The sequence below is a fragment of the Carassius carassius genome, chromosome 1 (assembly GCF_963082965.1).
Source record: "Carassius carassius chromosome 1, fCarCar2.1, whole genome shotgun sequence".
Lineage (NCBI taxonomy): Eukaryota > Metazoa > Chordata > Actinopteri > Cypriniformes > Cyprinidae > Carassius > Carassius carassius.
This window is the reverse complement of record NC_081755.1, coordinates 6,221,395-6,245,835: the sequence shown is the minus strand read 5'-3', so window position 1 is coordinate 6,245,835 and position 24,441 is coordinate 6,221,395. Positions and strand designations below refer to the sequence as shown.

Genomic DNA, 24,441 nt, shown 5'->3' with positions numbered 1-24,441 from the left:
GAGTGAGCTAGAATCAGCCAGTCGTCGAGGTAGTTGAGGGTATGGACACCTTGTTCCCTGAGAGGAGCCAGGGCTCCCCCGCGACCTTCGTAAAGATGCGGGGAGACAGGGCCAACCCAAATGGGAGAACCTTGTACTGATATGCCTGCCCCTCGAAAGCAAACCGAAGAAACTGTCTGTGTCGAGGAAGAATGGAGACATGAAAGTATGCGTCCTTCAGATTGATCGCTGCGAACCAATCCATCGGATGAATGCATTCGAAAATGCGCTTGGGAGTTAGCATCTTGAATGGGAATCTGTGCAGAGTTCGGTTCAAGGCACGCAAGTCCAGAATTGGCCGTAACCCACCTGTCTTCTTGGGTACTATGAAGTAAGGGCTGTAAAAGCCGGACTTCATGTCGGCTGGAGGTACCGGCTCTATCGCGGCCTTTGCCAGCAGGGTCGCGACCTCCGCGCGCATGACAGGGGCAATCTTTGCCCACCATCGTCATGTGGACACCCCGAAACCTGGGGGGACGCCGGGCGAACTGAATCGCGTAGCCGAGCCTGATTGTCCGGATGAGCCAGCGGGAAGGCCTGGGGAGCTCTAGCCAGGCTCCCAGAAACCGAACCAGTGGGGTCAAGGGGACTACAGGCATACCCATGGCGGGGCAGCATGGTGGAGCAGACAGCCCCGGCATGGGAGGCATAGCGTCCCTTAGCGGGGCGGAGTGCGGGCACTCGTCTGACTCCAAGTAGCAAAGAGGGCATGAGAAGGCAGAGCGTTCTCAGGCCGGCTTTGCATGGAAACTGGCAAGGGGAGAGGAGAACGAGAGCGGCGAGGAAGCACGTCGCCAACTGTCATTCGTGGCCTCTTGGGACCCGGAGGTAGAGGAAACAGCTCTTTTAGTAAAGGTTTGGTAACAAAAAGAAAATGAGAACAAAGGATTCTCCCCCGGCCCTCCTCCGGGGGAAGGAGTGGTCCTGCTACCATCTCCTGACGAGCTGACGTCTCCAACTCCGGGTCGCCCGTCTCAGGAACGTAGCTTGGCCTGGCGTTTGGCAGGCTTAGGGGCAGAGACGGGTTGTGCCACCCTTCTGCGGCCATCTCCTCGCTGCGGCCGGGGTGAAGGCTGCTATTGTGGCCGAGTGGGAGTGGAGGAGGCCGCAGGGGGGCGCCCTCGGTGACGAGCAGGCTGAGGCGGCTGTGCCATAAATATATAATTTCCATAAATATACATTACAAGAGTAAAGTAACCAATTAACAAACTAGAAATAAATAATGTGTATGTGAAAATGTGTGCATGTGTATAACGTACAGCACTTTTTTATGTACCTACTCTTCCAATTCTTCTAGCATCCTCAAAAAGTTCTGAGGCTGAACAGGGCCCTGAGGGGGCATGTGCTGATGGTAGTGTTGAGCTGTCTATGTGTGTAGAGCGGTTAATATGAGCAGTTGTGTAGGCATAATAGGTGAATATATGGATGGTGGCATGTGTGAGTCTGATGAGGAACTAGACTGGTCAGCCTCCTGGGCCTCAAACAAAGCATTCATTATTTTTCTTTTTACCCAGGTCTGTAAAAAACGCATACACACTGCAGATGGAGGTCTGCAAAAAGGTCATGCACTCTATGCAGTTTATTGAGATATCTCGTATCTGCACTTCTTTTCTCTCTCTCTCGAACACTTATGGCGGTGCCATCAGGTAACAAAGGGTCCAGCAGTCTTGGGAGGGTTGGTACCGTAGTACGAAGACGCCGTCCCATGAGCAACTGGGCTGGGCTGGGCTGTACCCATTGTGAAGTGGAGTTTACCTATATGACAGTAAAGCAAGGTAGGGGTCATGCTCTTTTTTAAGGAGGTTTTTTATGGTCTGTACAGCCCGCTCAGCTTCTCTGTTGCTGTGTGGATGCTTTGGGCTACTGGTGACATGTCTGGATCCATAAGCACCTGCGAACTCTGAGAAAGTGCTGGATGAGAACTGTGGCCCATTATCACTCACTAATGTCTCCGGGATGCCGTGGCGTGCAAAGATAGACTTTAGGTTCGTAGTGACATCTGCAGAGCTGTTGAGTGAAAGATTTGCCACCTCAACATAACGTGAATAGTAATCCACAACTAAAAGATAAGTTTTCCCATTCAGGACAAACAGATCTGTCCCTAGCTTTTGCCAGGGCCTCTCAGGGAGATCAGATGGGATCAACGGTTCAGTGTGATTAGTGCGCTCTTTAATGCAAGCATGGCATTTCAGAACCAGCTCGTTCAACTGTTGGCTAAGTCCCGGCCACCACATACTTTGCCGTGCACGTGCTCTGCACTTAACTACTCCTTGATGCCCTTCGTGGAGTCTGTCGAGGACATCATTTCGCAATGCAGAGGGAATGACGAGTCTTGTACCTTTCAGAAGAAGGCCTTCATGAACAGATAGGTAAGCTCGCTCGGACCAGTAAAGCCTCTCAGTCCCTGTACAACAACCTGACTTAGGCCATCCATCCTGACACATTTTCATGACATTTGAGCAAACACTGTCTAATTTGAGGTGTTCTCTCAGGTTGTCCAGGAAAGATTGACTTGCTGTGAGATGCTCCACAATGTTGTCCACATAAATGTTAGTGCTCTCAATAAACCTCGTCATCCATGATTTCTTTATGAGCAGGTAGCGGAGCACGTGACAGAGTGTCGGCAGTCCATAAGCTCTTTCCAGGAACATGAGAAATCTCGTATGAATAGCGCATCAGTCTCATATGGAAACGCTGGATGCGGGGAGGTAGGGCATCCAAGTCCTGGCCACAAAGGAGATTCAACAGTGGTTTGTGATCGGTTTCCATATCAAAATGTTGACCAATCAAAAAGTCACGAAATCTCTCACATGCCCACGTCAGCCCAAGGGCCTCCTTTTCCACTTGCGCGCATCTTTGCTCAGTAGGAGTAAGAGACCGTGACGCGTAGGCAACAGGTCTCCAATCAACACCGTCTTTTTGCAGCAGGACTGCTCCCAGTCCGTACGATGATGCATCTGCAGATACTTTGAGTGCTTGTTTGCATCGTACAAGGCCAGCACTGGAGCAGATGACAAGTCTTCTTTCAAGTTTTTAAAAGCTTTAACTTGTTCTTCCCCACAGAACCAACAATTTTTCTTGGACAGGAGATCTCTGAGTGGTTTATCTTTTTCCGCCAGATGGGGAATGAATTTTCCCAGCTGGTTGACCATACCAAGAAAACTCCTTAGCTCACTGACGTTTGTTGGCTCTGGCATCTCCTGGACCGCTGCGGTCTTGGCTGGGTCTGGTTGCACTCCTCTGCCTGAGATAATGTGGCCAAGAAACTTGACTACGCTCTGTGACAAAGCACATTTGTCTAAGTTAGGCCATCCTTAAAAATATTGTTGTTTGCCGTAACCCGACCGACCCTGTCAATTTAGGACCGACTCAATTTTTTTTTTTTTTGCTTTTAGTCCGACCGACTTGCCGATTGTAAATTTGCGTTAAGACCGATCAATTTTTTTTTACTCTTCAAACAACTAATAAAAAAGCAATAAAATAATATTAATTATATTTAAGTAAGTTTTGTAAATATATACATTTCCTAGGCCTATATACAAATGAAGGCTATCTTCCTTAATTAAAAAAAACTGATCTTTTACCATCATTTCTCCTGTCTAGTCTAAAACCGTGTCAGTGTCGACTGTCACTTTGTGTTCGAAAATCTATTGCACGAATCGATTGGACCAACCAACACAAGTTTCGAAAATGAAAATAGGAAATTGATTTTAACGACCTTCTCTCGGAGCGCGTCCAGGGTTTTTTTTTTTTTTTTTTTTTTGGAACACGCGTCACAGCAACTGCAGCTTCGGACACACACATAACAGCAAATAATACTTCTGCACAATGTTTCTCTTTTTACAACAGAAATGTGAATTCTGCCGGTATTCAGACAATGGCTGTGTCCAAATTCAGGGTCTACATCCTTCGGAGTACTCATTTGAAGGATGTTACGTCACAGCGCCGTGACGAAGGCTGTCCAAATTCGTAGGATCCTTCAAATGCGGCCCACAAATACGTCCTCCTTTTCCCCGAATTGGAAGGATGGGTGTGGTGGATCCTTTCCCGTCCTACCTATCCCATAATTCTTTTCGGAAGAGCGTAATGGCGGACGAAGCGAGCGGTAGCGGAGTGCAGGGATTAAAGTTCTCCGTCGCTACGACGGATTTCCGTTAATTGCAGCGAGTCTATGACGGATTTCCGTCAATTGCAGGGTTCCCGTCTGTCCTTTATGTTTTAAATTCACTTTTCATAATTTTAAGGCCGTGAATAGGCTTTAATTTCTCAAATAGTGTAATAAATGTCTTAATTTTAGTTTGAATAGGTCTTAAATTAAGGAAAGACGAGGTGTATTCACCCTGCTGAGGGGGATGTGATCAAAGCCTGGAGTGGAGCGAAAGCACGTTCCTCTCTCCACTCTAAGCATTCTGTAATCACTTCGCTCATGGTCCACTCCGGGTTTTCAATTCCCGCTCACGGAAAAGCTGCTCCGTGTTCACTCAATTAGCTTTGGAGAAGTGCATGTCAGATGAGCGCTGGTGTAGAACTACATTTCAGTTAACTTTACCATGGACACACTTATATTGCAGGAAGGCTCCGATGTATCGGAGATAGATAAAAGTGTCAAAAATAAGTGGAGATGGGCTTGGCTCAGCGAAATGGGTGAGAATGGCAAGCCTTTTAGTTTGTGGGCTAAAAAAATCAAACTGCCAGGTACGTGTCTTTGCACAATATGCCACAGGAGACTACAATATGGCAATAATGGCAAAAAAGTGCTTGCTCGCCATCAGTCAGAAGCTAGTCACAATGCTGCCGTTCGTGCTCTGCAATACACATGCTCCCTGCCTGGTGCGACAAGTACCACAACGGAGGTTCATCCATCCATGGCCGATCGTGTGTGCGATCTAAAAGTGCGCATATGTTCTTTCATAGCGGAGCATGACCTGTCGTTCAAAGTCTCACAACCGCTGGTTAATTTAATGCAATCAGCTGTCAAAGACAAGAGTGCACTTTCGAGATTGTCTGTATCTAATGCACACGCCTCCTACTTGTGCACACATGGCATTGCTGTTCATTGGAAAAACGAATTATCAACAAAGCTGAAAACGAAGATGTTTTCTTTAAATGTAGACGAGTCAACAGATGGAAACATGGACAGGATTCTGAATGTTCTTATTCAATACTTTGATGAGGATATGGGTAAAGTGGCAACTCAGCATATGGCCTCAAGGAAAATGAATATTGCAGATGCCTTAACAATCACACACACACTGACAGACATTCTCCAGTCATATAGCCTGAACTGGAATCAGGTTGTTGGTATACTGTTGGATAACTGCAATGTAATGAGAGGGAAAAAGTCTGGAGTAGAGACACTAATCAGGAGAGAAAATCCATCACTCCTGGACATCAGCGGAGACACTGTCCATATGGTCTCAAATGCAGCCAAAGCCCTTTTAAATCCTTTCCAGGGATTTGTGGAACAATGTTGCTCTGATGTATACTATGACATTGAAAAATCACCAAAACAGAAAGAAGTTTTTTCTGAGTTTCAGTCCTTACTTCATTTGGCGAATAAGAGCCTAATACGTCCCATCAGCAGCAGGTTCCTGCAAATGCTAGATGTGTGCAACAGAATACGGGAGCTAATGGATCCATTGGTTGTGCACTTCTACAGCGTCCTGTCTCCTCATGATCAACACAAACACAGGTACATGGCAATAGCATTCTCTTTTCTTTTTTCTTTAAAAGGTGAAACTAATATATTTAGTATATTTAACTATATACATATGCATGATTATACTTCTCAGAGGGCCGACATCACATTTCTGCATTTAAAATCCTTTTTTTAAATTGATTTCATGTAATATTCTAATTTTCTGAGATTTTGAATTTGTGGTTTTCATAAGCTGTAAGCCATAATAATCCTCAAAATTATAACTTTTGCACAATATTCTCATTTTTTGAGATTCACTTGTCTGTGTGTGTGTATATATCAATGATCAATTAGGTTATATCAAGTAATAGATATACAGTAGTGACTTAAAGGGTTAAATAAGGACAAATATTGAAGCTCGGCTTCATTACAGATGCAGTGAAATTATTAAATAACCTTCATAGGAGGGATGGAAAGTGCCTTGACCTCTAAACAAAAATTATATCATGACAAATTAAGTATTGGCAATTAGAAATAGCAATGTCTGTTTTCTCTCCTTAATCCTTGTGTATATGCTTTTTTGTGATGCAGATGGCTCCTAAACCAGCTTCTTGATAAGCATGCAGTTACATCTGATGAGAAGGCCAGAATAATTTTTCTGCAACAGCAAATGGCAAAATCTGCGAAGATCGGAAGTGATGTCAACAAAAATCGGAAGATGCGCATCTGTATGCTTTTTTCAGAGTTTGACAAGCTCACAACCCTGATTGATTTATACCGAGTTATGTTCACTTTTTATTCACTTTAAGTGGTAAGAAAAGTACAGAGATTTCTTATGTATTGAAATCCTTTTATTGGTATATTTATTATGTGCTTATTTTTCCTGGAATCCTGGAATGGAATCTAAGTTAACCATAAATGCAGTTTTTAGATCACTGTTAATCAGATAACTTTGGTTCATACTACTACTACTAAACTTTATTTAAGGGATACTCCACTTTAAAATGAAAATTCTGTCATCATACAATCACCCTCATGTTGTTTCAATCCTTTATGAATTTCTTTCTTCTGCTGAACAGAAAGGAATGTATTTAGAAGAATGTCAGTAACCAGACAGTTTCTGGTTATTGATATTCTTCTAAATATCTGTATGATGACAGAATTTTCATTTTAAAGTGGAGTATCCCTTTAAACAGCACATTTCAAAACAAAGTAAATTTATACAGATGAAAATAACAATAAAACAATAAAGCTAAAAAAATATATATAGGGTTGTAATATTCAAGGAAGAGTATGTTACATTACTATTAATGTGATAATGAATAAATGGATAAAATATTCAGACACATTTCTAATCAGGTTCTATTGTGATTTTCAGGTGTACTTCCAACTTTCCAGGTGTTCCTGAAGAAGTTGCAGAATGAAAAGCCCATGATCCATGTGCGGCATGCTGAAATGGTGCTACTGGTTCGGGAACTTCTCTCAAAATTTATGAAGCCTGAAACTATCCCCTTGAGTGCAAAGGGCTTGTTGAAGCTTAATGTTCACAAGAGAGACCTGCAGTACACTGACAAAAGGTTGTCTGTGGGGAAGTTCAGCTTCTTTGCCTTAAACAAGGCTAGAGTGGAAAAGAAGCCCTGGGTGCAGAAGGTCTACAGCTCTCTCAGAGAAGGCTACATAAAGGCAGCAACATACCTCCTGAAAAACCTTCCCCTCAACAACAACATCATCAACTCTTTATCTGTGCTGACGCCATCATTGATTCTCCACGAATCAGTTCAAGGTGCATTCAACACCTTGGCCAAGGCCTTGCCAAATGCTGTGAAGTCTGAGGAGTTGGGTCAACTGGATGAAGAGGTGCGAGCCTACCAGATTGATACAGATCTAGGAGCACTGGCCAAATGTTTTGAGGAGAACATTGCATGAATCGATGTTGATTGGTGGAGTAAGATTTTTGCCATGAAGATGCCAGGAGGAGGAATGAGATTCCCCATCTTAGGGAAGTTGGTAAAGGCTATTCTATCATTGTTCACTGGCCCTCTTGTGGAAGGATCGTTTAACATCATGGATGACATAATTGAGAAAGACAGGGTTAGGCTAAACATTGAGACTTATGAAGGCTTAGCCATTATCAAGTCCCACATGAAGGTCATTGGCGAAACTGCCTCCAAAATACAAATTACCCCTGCATTGAGGAGATCGTGCCTGTCTTCTTATGGGACATACCAAAATCAATTGAAGAAAAAGAAGGAGAACCTTGACAAGCAAAAGGAAAGGAAACTGAGGGAAGCTGTGAAGGTCCTCTCAGCAGTTAGGGTTAAAAAAGTAAAGAAAGGTTCCCCCTCTTCTGTTTGTGCTACAGCCTCCACCTCCTCCATCCCTGGAGTTAAATGCAAAACTGCTGCTACAGCCTCCACCTCCTCTACGCCTGGAGTTAAACGCACTGCTGCTACAGCCTCTACCTCCTCCATCCCTGGAGTTAAACGCAAAACTGCTGCTACAGCCTCCACCTCCTCCACCCCTGGAGTTAAACGCACTGCTGCTACAGCCTCTACCTCCTCCATCCCTGGAGTTAAACGCAAAACTGCTGCTACAGCCTCCACCTCCTTCACCCCTGGAGTTAAACGCAAAACTGCTGCTACAGCCTCTACCTCCTCCATCCCTGGAGTTAAACGCAAAACTGCTGCTACGGCCTCCACCTCCTCCATCCCTGGAGTTAAACGCAAAACTGCTGCTACAGCCTCCACCTCCTCCACCCCTGGAGTTAAATGCACTGCTGCTACAGCCTCCACCCCTGGACTTAAATGCACTGCTGCTACAGCCTCCACCCCTGGAGTTAAATGCACTGCTGCTACAGCCTCCACCCCTGGAGTTAAATGCACTGCTGTTACAGCCTCCACCTCCTCCACCCCTGGTGTTAAATGCACTGCTGCTACAGCCTCCACCTCCTCCACCCCTGGAGTTAAATGCACTGCTGCTACAGTCTCCACCTCCTCCAAACCTGAAGTTAAATGCACTGCTGCTACAGCCTCCACCTCCTCCACCCCTGGAGTTAAACGCAAAACTGCTGCTACAGCCTCCACCTCCTCCACCCCTGGAGTTAAATGCACTGCTGCTACAGCCTCCACCTCCTCCAAACCTGAAGTTAAATGCACTGCTGCTACAGCCTCCACCTCCTCCATCCCTGGAGTTAAACGCAAAACTGCTGCTACGGCCTCCACCTCCTCCACCCCTGGAGTTAAACATAAAACTGCTGCTACAGCCTCCACCTCCTCCAAACCTGAAGTTAAATGCACTGCTGCTACAGCCTCCATCTCCTCCATCCCTGGAGTTAAACGCACTGGTGCTACAGCCTCCACCTCACATGGAGCAACTCCTGCACATGTAGTTAGTAGTCAAACACTGAAACGGGTGTCTGGTGTAGCCAAGCTTCAGGAATATGGTTTCACAGCCAAAAGGCAGAAGAAGTAAAAAGCACTCTAGAGACTTTTGCACAAGAATAGCACTTTAATGGTGGTGCTGTTACTTTATCTTTTTTTTCCTGTTAATTAAGAGTTTCATAAAACATTGTTTGGTCTTATAAGATAAATAAAAACATGCACTGAAAAGTTATGTAGATGGTTGATTATTTGTCAAGCTAAGTTTTTTTCTTTTTCATTGATTAAAATAGCTTTTAAAATACGCCATCTGGCAACATTAAAGCGGTTTAAAACGTCTCCCCTTAAAATGCTATTGGTCTCGACTATTTAAAAATTGAAAGGAATATGACTTGGCCTGAAACAAAATTTCAGTCAGAAGAATTTTTTTCACTTTAATCCCTGGGAGTGGGAGAGGAGTATGCTTTTCGATGTAAGTTTTTTAAAAACTGGCTTTTCAAAAAAATATATTTTTCATTGGTTGTCTAGTTAGGCATTTTGTTTTAGCGTTAAGCGTTTTTTTTTTACATTTGTACGTTTATATGTAAAAAAAAAAAAAAAAAAAAAAAAACTAGCTTCTTCCTTACTGCCTGTGTGAATATTCCCTTACACACAGCTAATTTGTTAGGGACGAAAGAGCAGACAGAAGTGTTTATAAAGCTCCGGGGAGAGAACGATGAGCTCTTCACCGGAGCAAAGAACTCTGCCACTGTGGGATGGAGGTACATGAATAAATCTATTTAGAAATCCGATTGTAATATCAAGGCAGTTTTGTTTCTTTTTAGTTTTGTGCAGTACAGATAACATTTCCTGCAGTCATTAAACAGCTGAAACATTTTCTTACTTCTCTTGTTTTGTCCTTTTGTAGTATAATTCTGTACAGTATTGTTCCACAATTGTCGTTTTGATATCTGTGATTAACACAATTCCAATATTTTCTCTTTTTCTCCTACATTAGGATAGTTTTGGAGAAGATGGGCCTGTCTGGTAAAGTGACACCAGCCCAAGCAAAGAAAAAGTGGGACAATTTAAAAAAGAAATATAAAGTATGCCCATATATAGAAAATAATATTTTTGTTAGTAACAGTTAAAAAAATCCTAGGTTTAAGCTTACATGTTTTGTGAACAGTTTAGATTTTTACTTGTCTTTAGGAATGCAAGTATCCAGGGTCAGGAGAGGGAGTGAGTGGGAAGCCCACTGCTGCTACTTGCCCCTGGTTTGTCCAAATGGATGAGGTTTTAGGACAAAGGCCTTCAATTTGCCCCCCTGTCCTTATTGCCTCCATCCCTATGGACACTCCAGGGCCAAGTGCAGCAGTGAGTGACCAAGAGGAGAGAGAGGAAGAAGAGAGGGAAGAAGATAGGCAGCCAGCAGCGAAGAAGAGGAGAAGGGACAGTGACCAGGAGCTGTGAAACCTCATCAGGGAGGACATGAGGCAGCAGAGAGGGGCTGAAAAGAGGAGAGCACAGGCTGAAGAGAGGAGAGCACAGAAGAGCAGGGAGAGGATGGACAGGCTCTTCTCCATTCTGGAGCGTTGGGTCCCCAAATAATTTTTTTTTTCTTGGGGTGGGAGGGATTAAATTTTTTCCATTGTTAGCTTCAGTTGTTTGAAATAAATTGTTTGAAAGAAATACTTCTCATTCATTGTATTTCTTTTTTATTTTCCATACTTTTCAAAGTAAAAGGAACATTTGTAAAGAAAATTAAGTGTATAATTATTTAATAACATTCAGAAAACAAAATGTAGGTAACAAAATTCAAGAACATACAGAAACTATTTACAGAACTATTTACAGGACAACAGATTTTAACAAATCACTGCAGGATTAATGTGAGTGACCAGGTATTGGACCATTTTTATGTTTAATTACAACGGGAGTCCCTGGCAGTGTTGCTGGAGCCGCTGAAAGGATGAGAGACATGGATGGAGTGCAGCAGGGATCCGTGGCTGGTCCTCTGGTTGGCGAGTGAAACATCACAGGGTGGTCTGCAGAGAGCTTCAAGATGTCTCCTCCCATTGTCCACTACATCGTCCACCAGCAGGGTTTGCAGAGCGACTCAATCAACGGCTGTCACATCTGTAACATGCATTAATAAATATGTAAACAGGAGAAATTGAATGAAATCTTTTCATGACAAAGTACTTTTTAAATAAAATATTAAAGTTATTGTTTACTTGCTTGTTAAAGATAGTCATGACCTGGTGGTACAACCTCCAGGGCAGACACCTCAGTACAGAGTTGGTCCCACCACTGAGCACCGCTGACGGCCTCCATGTCAGCCTCCCCCTCACCTTCCTCCACATCGTCCTCAGGCTCATCCTCAGGTGCCAACACGTCTCCCCGGCACTGAGGCAGATGTTGTGGAGGATGGTGCATGTTGTCACAACCTGCAATAGCATATATAAATTAAGTATATTGTGATATTGAAAAAAAATAATTTAATATAACACTGGCTGGTAACTTACATGAGGAACAAAGGTGTAGTGCACCTCCAGCACTTGCAGGAAGATGGACCGGAACCTTGTCTTCATCATTCCAAAAGCACGCTCTATAATGGAGCGTGCCCTGGAATGATGGCTGTTAAAGCGCTGGGCTCCCACACCTTGCACCTGCCTCTTGTAAGGAGTGATGAGGGGGAGAGGCCGTTGGAGGCATGGATATCCTCCATCGGCCAAGATGAAATGCCCTGGAGGAGGGTAGGATGACTGAGCGTACAGTGGGCTGTGGCGGAGCACCCTGGAGTCGTGCACCCGTCCAGGCCAGCCCACGTACATATCGATGAAGCGGCCCTGATGGTCACAAACAGCCTGAAGGATTATGGATGGAAACAGTTTCCTGTTTCTGTAGCACTGACCATCAGGGACGCTCGGAGGCTTGATGCGGATGTGACAGCCGTCGATGGCACCTGCAGCTTTGATAAAAGCTCTGTGGCGTGCCAGCCCTGCAAACCCACGGGACACTTCTTCCAGGTGCTCCAGGGTCTCCGGGAGAAAGATGACATTGTGGCAAATGGCCACCACATCCTCAGTCACTCGGTGGACAATGTAGTGGACGGTGGACCGGGACATGCCAAACACTCCTGAGACCACCCTGTAGGATGCTCCACAGGCCAACCAGAAGAGAAACACCAGGGTCTCTATTGTAGCACCCCACCCATGTCTTCTCTCCTGGTTCAGGAGGTTCTGCAACACTGCCAGAGACTCCCTGCTCAGCCGAAAGTCTGGTCGGGGATCTTCCTGGCTGAAGAAACGGTCCTAAACTGGGACACTCAGGTTAATCCTGCAGTAACAGGGTCTGGTCTGGTTAAGGAAAAGTAGAGAACAAATACATAATATAATCAGTACATTAGAATAAGTGTTTAACAGATAAAAGCATTATTCTACCTTAAGACAAATTTAAATATCAAAACTCCAATTATATTTTAATACAATGCACATTATACATATTACATGAATAATTATATACATATTATTGATATATAGATATAAATATAATCTATATCATTATTTAGATCATAGATAGATAGAGTTTCTCTGACAAAACAAGCTAAAGTTTATGCTTCGGCTCAGTGAATTTGTAGGGGAAATTAGCAGAATACTTAAAAACATAAATAAAAATAGGCTATAATGGCTTACCTGGATATGACTGTCTTGTAGTCTGATATAAAAAACTCTCCGACAACGAGCAAAGAAAGTATTTAATTTATTTAATTGCTTTATTTCTTCCAAAAGAATTAAAATGAGGAGAATAACTCTTTGTTTGTCCATTTTCCCGCTTCTTGCTTAGCGCTGTCACGGTTGCTAGGCGACAGGATATGAGCAACGGGTAAGGGAGGGAACTGAAAGAAGGGTAGGCTGTCCAAATTCACAAACACCGACTTCCAGGTTTTGTGGTCGTTGGAAGACCCCTCCTACTTCAACCGGGTAGGAAGGATCCTAAGGAGGATGCAGACCCTGAATTTGGACACAGCCAATCTCATGCATACAGATTCAGATTCAGGCTAGAATCGCCTAGGGCTGTCAAAATAGCTGAACAACTAAATTCGAATTTTTTACTTAAATATGATTGTATTCGAATTTAAAATGCATAATTTCAGTTAGGGTGAAGAAAAGCTTTTTGCTTCTCTTCTGAGGCCTCAAGATTGCGCATCGAGCAAAATATTACTGCACGTTTATTCAAAGCATTAGAATACATGACTGTGAAAAAAACAACATAATATTTCAAATAAATTTTATGAACCAATTATTATTAATTAAGTTGCTTAAAGAACTATAAACAAAACAGCGTCATGTATGCATGCATTGTTAAATAAATAAAAAGGGCGGAAAACCAGTCACACAGGATAAATTTTTTTCATTTAAAAATATGAGATGCAGTGGGATGGGGAACAAAAACCCAACATAAAGTCTCGAGATCTTTTTAGAAAATTAAATTAAATAAATAAATTTTACATATCTTTCTAAACATGCGGCTCTCTTGTGCGTGATGCGGGTCCAACGGAGTCCCTCTAGAAAATGCGCGAAATATGCGTTCGGTGTGAACGGCTTGTTTTCAGTTTTGATGTAAACAAGATCTTCTCCACATTGATGTTCTCTCTTTTTTATTTTTAAGTGGCTTCAACTGGATAGGCTAACATAACCTTATAATGCAATGCCACATACATCGTCATCGCATCTCGTGCGCCACTGATAAAGATCAAGTATACTTCGGCCGTCCGCACACTGTCTGCATTATGTCCTTTTCATCATCTGTGTGCGGGCATTTTTTGAGACCCGCGCGGAAGGTGAGTGTACACGAGGTGTAAGATAAGACGGCAGCTACTGCGTGTCAAGCTCGTCCGCCTTTGAAAGTGCAGGCTCATAATGCAGCTTCCTTAATGCACACATAAAATTCGAATGCAACGTTTTTGCATTCGAATGTGGATTTTTATTTTACATTTTTTATTTTATTTTATTCAATTTTTTTTGACAGCACTAGAATCGCCTATGCGATTTTTTGTTGTTGTTGTTGTTGTTATTTCTAATCGTAAATAGCCACGTTGAAGCCTGCAGTACATGTTTTGCATTATGGCAGTCCACTCTGCTTATTGTTTTTCGAAAATGTTGCACTCCTGTTTGTCATTGTGCACGTAACTTCACGCCAATAAATCATTAGAAATATTGGTCTTTACATTTGTCCTGCCTGTTGTCCGTGGATTTACCTATATTTGGTGTTATTTGCCGTATAGAACTTATTTAGACATGCAAAATCCATTTTACAATCGATTCAATGTACACTTGTTACTCAAATCAAACAGGATTTTTTCACAAAAGTGACAACCCAAGAAAGCAAAGTAAACGGTCTCTCATTTGTAGGTTGCATTGATACCTAGTGGTGGATGCAAGTAAAACAGTATAACAGTACCTCATTTTTTTTTCTTCTCACCTGAAATTCATGCAATAAACATGTTTTTGACAAAGATTTTAATTTGTTTGTGGTCTATATAGCCTGCATCAAAATGAGGTTTGCAATTATGCGCCCGAAAGCATGCGTTGAAGACACAGTCAGTGACGTTACGATATGCTAATTTGTTTAAATTCATACTTACGTCCAAAAATTAACTTTTTTTTACATTGAAACGTGAAACTTGAAAAAAAAAAATAGACCGACCTATCGACCCTTTTTTTTTAAAAAATTACTGTTACTGCAAACCAAAATATTTTTAAGGATGGACTTAAGGGTGACGCCAGCATTTTCCATCCTTTGGAGCACTGCATGAAGGCACACATCATGCTCCTCTTGAGAATGTCCCCACACCAGCACATCGTCCATGTGGCAGACCACACCATCCAGGCCCTCAGTGGCTTCAGTTACCATACGATTTTGGAAGTTCTCAGTTGCCGATGCGATACCGAAGGGCAAACGATTGAAGAAATACCACCCAAACGGTGTGATAAAAGTCGTCAACTTGGCAGACTGTTTTGCTAGAGGTATTTGCCAAAATCCCGATGTATGCATCTAACTTGCTAAAAACATAGGCTCCCGCTAACAATCAAAGAGTCTGTTCAACGGAAGTATGAATTTCTCCCTTCGCACCGATTTGTTGAGCTTTGTTAAGTCAACAAAAATGCATGGATCACCTGACTTTTTAGGCACCACGACAATGCCTGCACACCACTCTGTGGGTTCTTCCACCCTGCTTATGACCCCCATTCGCTCCATGCGTTGTAGTTCATCGTTTACTTTCGGCATGAGTGGAAGAGCGATGCGTCGTGGAGTTTTGAGGAAAAATGGAACTGCTCCTGGGCTCAGTTCAATGGTGTAAGGCCTCTGTAACAGTCCTAGCCCACTGCACAGCTTTGGATAGCGTTCCTGTAGTGTGTGAATGCTTACATCATCAACACGTGTGACAAGACCCAGTTTGGTGATGGCGGGTCTACCTAGTAGTGGTGAATGAAGACCCTTAACAACATACACGTTAGTGATGCTTTTATGAAATTATTTGGCCCGCCCCACAAATAAAGTAAAATTTCTTGACCCGCCCCGACCCGCCCCGCGCATCGGGAACATCACGGAAGTTAAGTTGCTACTTAGACCTTCGTATCGTAACCTCATCAGTATAGGCTATAGGTAATTGCACTATAATGGTTCGATCGTGAACAAATCTTTTAGGTGAACAAATCGTTCTCGTTTACGTAATCCACTGACCATAGACAGTAAAAGACTCATTTCTCGTTCAATGAAGATCCTCCCACAGCAGCGCGAGCGCGGCGCTTTTAGCAGCGCATGCGCAACTCGTGAACAGCTCTGTGAACTGTTTCATCCTGTCAAAAAGAGTTACTCAAGATGTGACGGAGCATGTGACTTGTTGAATGTAGTGAACGAATACGATCTTCTCGTAGGTGAAAGAGTTGAATGAACTGATACATCTCGCATGTGAATGAAATGAATGAGAGTATACAGGGTCAGTCGGCCAAACAAGTAAATCTCGATCAGCAATCAGCAGATACAAAGCGCAGTTATAAGTGCACATACGCTTGTTTTCATATTTGGAATACAGAACATAACACCATGTTTAATCCGCGATAAAACCTCATGCTTTGTTAATCTTAATTTATTTAGACTATTTATTTAATGCGATCATGCACACAAAAGCCAAATCAGTTTTTGTCAAAAGTAAATACGTTCATTGACTTAAGACATAACACATAAGACACTCTTTTTCGCCAACTGCTGGCATATTTGTGTAATATGAAGAAATGGTCACTGAACGCATCAGTGAATGAATCATTTTGGTGAACGAACTGAAAATCAACGAATCTCTTGAAAGAATAAAAATTTCCACCACTAAATTCCATGCAACATAATGGATTTTTAAAAACTTTGTTTTTAACGTTCGAACGTTTTGAGGAAAACGTTCGATCCGTCGGATCCATTTTTCTCATTCGGTAGGTTTGGAGAAGTTAAATGGCTCGGGTGGCTGGATGCTGAACGTAGCACACGGGCTCGGCGCGGGCGGCTCTCTCCCCCCGGCAGTTGCATCACCACGAGCGGTTTGTCCTCCTGCCACTTGTTCCATGACTTTGAGACTTTCTGCTTATAAAACTCCACTCTCCCCCGAAACAAAACTTCTTCCGCAAGCTTATTTGAGTATCCTACTCTGACACCATGTCGTATTTCTTAGATTATCGCGTGAGTACAAACAGCCACACACATCCGTAAACTCTTCTTAGCCTCGCATTTATTCAACCAACCAACAGTGCCCCCTTCTGGACAGGAACAGTACTCAGAATCTAAACCATGTAACGTGTTAAACCTTTCTCTCCACTGCCGCTTGGTTTGGGTTTAAGTAATTTTGTGAACTGAGTCCTTAAGGTTGTTGCTCTCATCTTAACACCTTCCACTGAAAATATACAATACACATACATTGACACTCAAGAGTATCCTCTCAAAATTCTGTACCTGAATAGTTAGGCCTACTAGGCTACTGTATTTTAATGTTGGTCATTATGGTGGTACTTAGAGAGGCAAATATTTTCTGAGGTAGTATTTGGTATAAAAAGTTTGAGAACCACTGGACTATAATAATCTTTTAATGTCCCTTTAATTATTTCTTCTCAAAATGTACAAATAAATTTAATGAGCTCATAAAAACAGTTTATGTTTGGTTGAGAGTGGACTGTAACTTTTGTGTGTGTGTGTGTGTGTGTGTGTGTGTGTGTGTGCTCTTGTTTTTGTGACATATCAGGAAACAACTTTGTATAATGACATGGGTATGACACAGGTATTACAAGGAGAGGGTGTCTTATGAGGACATAACCCATGTCCCCATTTTTCAAAACGCTTTTAAATATCATACAGAATGAGTTTTTTTGAGAAAGTAAAAATGCGCAAAGTTTCCTGTGATGGTTAGGATTAGATGTAGGGTTGGTGAAGGGTGATAGATTATACAGTTTGTACAGTATAAAAACCATTACGCCTATGGGATGTCCCCACTTTTCACAAAAACAAACGTGTGTGTGTGTGAGTGAGAGAGAGAGAGAGAGAGAGAGAGCATTGTGTCAGTGAGTGTTTGAGAAAGGGGGGGGGGTTACTGGTGCTTCAACAGTTTGTTTACATCTGCTATAGGCAGCGCTAGCAGCTTTCTATACTCACCTGCTACGTTTAAAACCAATGTGATTTCTCCCCAGCTTTTCTCATCGCTACGGTTGTGGTACAGCTTTGATGAGACATTAAATAGGCAGTCATGTTGTTGCCACATCTCAACAAGTTGCTCCTCCATCTCCAAGTCCATAGGGTACGAACTACAGGTTTCGGGTCCGCCGTTTCAAAATGTTTGTCACTTCCGTCTCCTCGTAGACTTGTTTCATATTGGATATTGTGAAAGTACTGACGTAATCAAACCCGTCATTGTCCTGATTTAAATCCTAAATATCAAACATGTTTGATATTAATCGGGGCGGCCCTGATTTGTGTGTGAGCAGATTGGGAAGTGCGAGATTCAATCAATGAACCACTCAAATTACCAGATAATCCGCGCCGAACATTGGGACCAATCGTGCACGACAAGATTTTTGTTCCGATTCTCGGGAGTTGGGAAATTGGGGCTAAACCGGACTAAAAATCCTGTAGTGTGAGCCAGGCTTTACAGTGAAACAGCACCAGGATTACACGACCTGAGTTAACTTACATATGTCACTGAGCTTCTGACATGAGAGAAATCTGACGAGTGTTACTGCTGATCGACAATACAGGATTTTTGGGCTCATAGCCTCAAACCCAATCACATAAATGATGTGACAGTGAATGAATTACCTCTAGCGACCTCTAGCGGTCACTTACAATCCCACAAATCATGTTATGATAAATTAAATTAGCAGGGATAACAAACCTACGTAGCCCCGCACATGACATGCAGAAAAAAATATATGGCTAAATCGTGTGCACGATTTACTAATCCGTTCCCTCAATGTACTAAAACATGCACACGATTTAGCCATTTATTTTTTCCATATATATTCCTTCACGATTTATAAATTGGAACAATAGTAAATTGAGGGAACGCAATAGTAATCGTGTGCACGTTTTAGTAAATTTCCAATTTATAAATCGAGTGAAGGAATATATATGGAAAAAATATATGGCTAAATCGTGTGCACTTTTTAGTACATTGAGGGAACGAATTAGTAAATAATGCGCACAATTTATAAATCGTGTGAATGCAATAGTAAATTGAGGGAAGGCAATAGTAATTGTGTGCACGTTTTAGTACACTGAGGGAACGAAATGGTGTGCACGATTTAGCCTTATATTTTTTTCCTGCATGTCATGTGTGGGGGTCCGTACAAACCAGTTACTTATACATGATTTCTAGACTATGATAAATTATTAAATACGGAGCTATAGGTGTATAGGTCACAAATGCAAATAGGTTCCCCTTAAATCTGTTAGACCAAAATGTCTGATGTGTGTCCATAAGATTGAATGACTTTTATTCATCTACAAGCAGGAGCACTAGTAATTGGAACAGTCGTTCGATGATTGCAGGCTTAGAGCAATGGTTCTGTTTCTGTGTTAGTTTCCGCTCCCCAACTTGTACCTTTACCCGACGAACTAAGACATCTATAGCTCTTGTAGTTTCAACCGCTCTCCCTAGTTGCCACTGGATCCTTGGGGTGTATCCTCCTTGATGATGACTATGTCATTCACTTTTAAGTTGTGCTGGGGAACATGCCACTTTTGCTTAATGGACATGTTCAGGAGGTATTCTTTCTTCCACTGGCTCCAGAACTGTTCAGTTAAGTATTGTACTCTGCACCATCTATCTTCCTTCACAAACTTTCCGGGAGGTGGCTCAGGTCCTCAGGTAGAACAATCAATCTTGTGTTGCTGTGCCAGATACTTAAGGCAAAAGTTGGCACATCCAGGGGAGGACCCAGCCCCAAAGAGGTGGACTGTCATTCTATACTTCCGTGGTTCTGTTTCTAACAGTCCACCCTCCCACCAGAGGAAACTTAGGTAGTTGCAAAATTCGGGTGAAACACTGAACTGGTGGAACATCCTTTCAATGTCACAGATCACAGCAACAGCTTCCCTTCTAAAGCGACAAAGAACTCCTACCAAAATTAATTATGTCAGGGCCTGTCAGTAGTATGTTGTTTAAGAGATCCCACAGAACTTTACTGAGCAATCGAACACCACTCTTAATTTGCCTGGCTTCTTGGGGTTGTACACCCCATAATGTGGGATATACCACACAGTCTCTTCCTTTAAAAAGTGAAGGGGCTGGCTTGGCGTCACCTTTCCTGAAAATTTCTTCCATGAAGGCTGTGTAGTGGTCGAAATACTGTTTGTTGGCATTTAACTTCTTCTTTAGGTATTGCTGCCAAACAGTAGCCAGCTTTTTATTGTTTAGTTGGACCACTGCCCTTGAAAGGGAGAGGAATCTCAAAATGTCCATCCTTTTCTGCTTGATGTTATCATTAAGGAGCTGTATGAAGTGAACGTCATCCTGCGACACATACCCATCCTCATAGTTCCTCTCTTTGAAGTCTGATTCCAACAATTTCAACACATTGGTGGCCCCTGGCATCTCCTTCACAGCAACACGATGCAAAAAGATTTCGTTTCCCGGTCTAAGTGGAGATTGGCTGACCCTATAATGCTACAGGCAACCATTGTCCTTTGCGCGAAAGGTTAATTTTAATCGCCTGTGATAACCTCCAAGGGAGTGTCACGCTGTCAGTCTCTGTTTCCCTGGGTGTCCACTAGTGGGCTCACTTCCCCTTAGGCACTTCACCATAGGCACTATAATTCCTCTAGTCTGGTCCTGTCTTCACAGTAATTGCACTCCAGTTAATTGCACCAGGTGCAGGCAATCTATTGTCATTAGGCTTCTTATAAATACCTGTCTTTCCCTGTTGTTCGTATGGAGTTCTTACCCTTCGATGTTCCAGTCTTCTCGTTCCCCGAGATTCCTCATTTCTCATATTCTGAGTTCCCGTTCAGTTTCCTTTCCTTTCCTGTTCCCTTCCTTGTTTGTTTTGTTTGTTTGGACTGCATTCTGGTTTTGACCCTGGCATGTTTGACGACGATTTTGGATTACCTCAAATAAACATACCAGCGATTGGATCTCTCGTCTCCCTGTGTTTCATTGGTGCATGAACCGTTACAGGGAGCCCGTGCTGACAGGTAATCATAACCAAATTAGCAGTCCCACCACACAATCTTGGAGTGGATGTAACTTTTTCATTAGATGTTTCAGATGAGGCCACTGGAGGGCTGTTCCTTTAGTAGGGATGTGAGACTGAGACCAAATCTTCCAAGATAAAGGTTGAGTCCCTTTGTGTGTCGAGTAGGGCATAAGTGAGAATTTCTTTCTCGGATTCTGTTGTTGATGACACAAGAACTGGAACAATGCTAGAGGTTGCGGAAACATGCTGTGTCAACGCATGGGCCATAACCTTGTGGATTTCCTTGCTTGCATGATCTCCTGTGGCTATGGGATATTTGCTAGCTAATTCAATAGGGTTTCTGTTTCTTTCTATGTGCAAGCAGGTTGGATGACATTGACCACATGTACTGCAGGTGTGTCGCCTTTTACAGTCTTTGGTAGTGTGCCCCTTTCTTCTTTTCATGAATGAAAGCTTTCTTTTCATCCTTAGTCTTTGCTGCAAAAATTGGACACTTAAAAACACCATGTGTTTCATATTTACAAATTAAGCAAGGTGGCTTTGGCTTTGAGATTTCAAGAGTTCCTGAGGTGGAGTTTTTAATTTGAGCGCTTGTGTTGAGTGCCTTGGCTCTCTTTGGAAGTCTCTCATCTGTGTTTTTAATGTTCATCAGAAGAGGGGAGGCAATGGGGTTACAAGCTATGCAATCTTTGTTTTGCATAAACTCTATGAAATATACAAAACTTGGATAGTCCCCGGATCTGTCTAGCTCTTCCACAACAATACGACTCCATTTGCGCATCATCCACTTAAGCAGCTTTTTAAGAAGTTTGTGATTTTCAAACACTATAAATTGCGAAGGACTTGAGGTTTCGTTAAAGGGCGTGTCCATGGCGGCCTGACAAATTTCGATGTTTCGCCATGAAAAAGGAAGTTGCTGTAACTCAGACATACAATTTCCAATCTGCCCCAAACTTCACATGTTGGATAAGACTCTTGACCTGAACAGATCTACATGCCAATATTCAGTAATAGTCATAGTGCCACCTATTGGCAACAGGTAGTGAAATATTTTACACTGCGACAAACTACTCCTAGAAATTTTATGACATCAATGTTATTTTTGTGGTCAGTCTAATCTAAAGACCTGTGTGATGTTTAGTTGTGAAGATCTCGAGTTTTCGTTAAAAGGCTTGTCCATGGCGCCGTGACGAAATTCGATGTGTCGCCATGGGAATAAAAGATGTTATAACTCAGGCATAAAATGTCCGATCTTGCCCAAACTTCACATGTGTGATAGGGGTCCTGGCCTGAACAGATCTGAAGGCCAATATTCCATTGGGTGTGGCAAAATGGCTCGATAGCGCCACCTATACACTTTCAACTGAGTGCATATACACTTTCAACGGAGTGCACCTCGAGCTATGTTTCATGTACATGTACAAAAATCAGTACACACATGTAACACTCCAATACCTACAAAAAAGTCTCTTGGTACGAAATCCGAATCCCAACAGGAAGTCGGTTATTTAGAATTTTCTCTGCAAAATTGGCGTTGTTTTTGCCGTTTTCAGGGGTTGTACTTTAACAAACTCCTCCTAGAGATTTATTCAGATCAACATCAAACTTGGTCAGTTAAATCTAAAGGCCTTTGCGAAGTTAAATTGGGAAGATCTTGAGATTTCGTTAAAGGGCGTGTCCATGGCAGCCTGACAAATTTCGATGTTTCGCCATGAAAAAGGAAGTTGCTGTAACTCAGACATACAATGTCCAATCTGCCCCAAACTTCGCATGTTAGATAATACTTCTGCCCTTAACAGATCCACATGCCCATATTCACTTATAGTCATAGCGCCACCTGCTGGCAACAGGAAGTGGCATATTTTACGCTGTGACAAAGTACTCCTAGAAATCTTTTGACATTAATGTATTTTTTGTGGTCAGTCTAATCTTAAGGCCTGTGCAATGTTAAATTATGGAGATCTTCAGTGTTTGTTAAAGTGAAGTGACATTCAGCCAAGTATGGTGACCCATACTCAGAATTTGTGCTCTGCATTTAACCCATCTGAAATGCACACACACAGAGCAGTGAACACACACACACACACTGTGAGCACACACCCGGAGCAGTGGGCTGACATTTATGCTGCGGCGCCCGGGGAGCAGTTGGGGGTTCAATGCCTTGCTCAAGGGCACCTAAGTCGTGGTATTGAAGGTGGAGAGAGAACTGTACATGCACTCCCACCACCCACAATTCCTGCCGGCCTGGGACTCGAACTCACAACCTTTCGATTGGGAGTCCGACTCTCTAACCATTAGGCCACGACTTCCCTTGGGTGTGTCCATGGCCAAGGGTGTACAAAACTTTTTGTGTCCAAGGGTGTGCCATGGCACCATGACAAAATTCGATGTCTCGCCAAAGGAAAAGAAGTTGTTGTAACTCAGGCATAAAATGGCCGATCTTTCCCAAACTTCACATTTGTGATAAGAGTCCTGGCCTGAACACATCTGAAGGCCAATATTCCATTATAATGATAGCGCCAACTGCTGGCAACTGGAAGACTGGCACATATAAATGGTTTTGACATATTCCACTTATATTTACGACTTTAAATGCATATATCTCGTCTTTTGCCAATGTACTAAAGCCTCTCTCTGGCGGTGAGCCCGGGTGCGAGGGCCCGTTCATCGCTGCTTGCAGCTTTAATTATTATTATTCTCCAAACTTAATCGCATTTTTGAGGGCCTAAATATACTCAAAAAGTCATGAAACTTTGAACACACCTCAGAACTGGCGAAAATTGACGTCTGATATGGGTTTCAGAAGTGGGTGTGGCAAAATGGCTCGACAGCGCCACCTATACACGTTCAACGGTGTGCGCCTTGAGCTACAATTCACGTACATGTATGAAAATCGGTATAGACATGTATCTCTCCAATACCTACAAAAAAGTCTCTTGGAGCAAAATCCGAAACCCAACAGGAAGTCGGTTATTTTTAATTTTATGAGCAAATTTTGTGTCATTTTTGTCATTTCCATGCGTTGTATTTTAACTCCTCCTCCTAGAGATTCGTTCATATCAACACCAAAGTTGGTATGCCTAATCTAAAGGCCTTTGCGATGTTAAATTGCGAAGATTTTGAGTTTTCGTTAAAGGGCGTGTCCGTGTCGGCCTGGCGAATTTCGATGATTCGCCATGAAAAATGAAGTTGCTATAACTCAGACATACAATGTCCAATGTACCCAAAACTTCACATGTTTAATAAGACTCCTGACCTGAACATATTTACATGCCCATATTCAGTTATACTCATATCGCCACCTATAGGCAACAGGAAGTGACATATTTTACACTTCGACAGACTACTCCTAGAAATTTTTTGACATCAATGTCTTTTTTATGGTCAGTCTAATCTAAAGGCCTGTGCAATGTTAAATTGTGAAGATCTTGAGTTTTCGTTAAGGGGCGTGTCCATGGCGCCGTGACAAAATTCAAAGTCTCGCCATGGGAATAAAAGATGTTATAACTCAGGCATAAAATGTCCGATCTTCCCCAAACTTCACATGTGTGATAAAAGTCCTGGCCTGAACAGATCTGAAGGCCAATATTCCATCGGGTGTGGCAAAACGGCTCGATAGCACCACCTATACACTTTCAACGGAGTGCACCTCGAGCTATGTTTCACGTACATG

General features: G+C 42.7%; 1 protein-coding gene across 1 annotated transcript; it reads left to right on the top strand.

The window, feature by feature from the left end:
- Nucleotides 1-5,171: 5,171 nt before the first annotated feature.
- Nucleotides 5,172-7,603, top strand: LOC132127658 (uncharacterized). The gene is made up of 3 exons (XM_059539675.1): nt 5,172-5,731; nt 6,269-6,458; nt 7,076-7,603. Exons 1-3 carry the CDS (start codon nt 5,172-5,174, stop codon nt 7,601-7,603), a joined length of 1,278 nt encoding a protein of 425 aa, XP_059395658.1.
- The last annotated feature ends 16,838 nt before the right edge of the window (nt 7,604-24,441 follow it).

Excerpts from the sequence above, each read along its gene's own strand:
- LOC132127658 (XM_059539675.1), top strand. The coding sequence starts at position 5,172 with ATGGACAGGATTCTGAATGTTCTTATTCAATACTTTGATGAGGATATG. Across the intron at positions 5,732-6,268 it reads CATGATCAACACAAACACAG|ATGGCTCCTAAACCAGCTTC; the intron begins GTACATGGCAAT and ends TTTGTGATGCAG. Across the intron at positions 6,459-7,075 it reads CCCTGATTGATTTATACCGA|GTGTTCCTGAAGAAGTTGCA; the intron begins GTTATGTTCACT and ends CCAACTTTCCAG.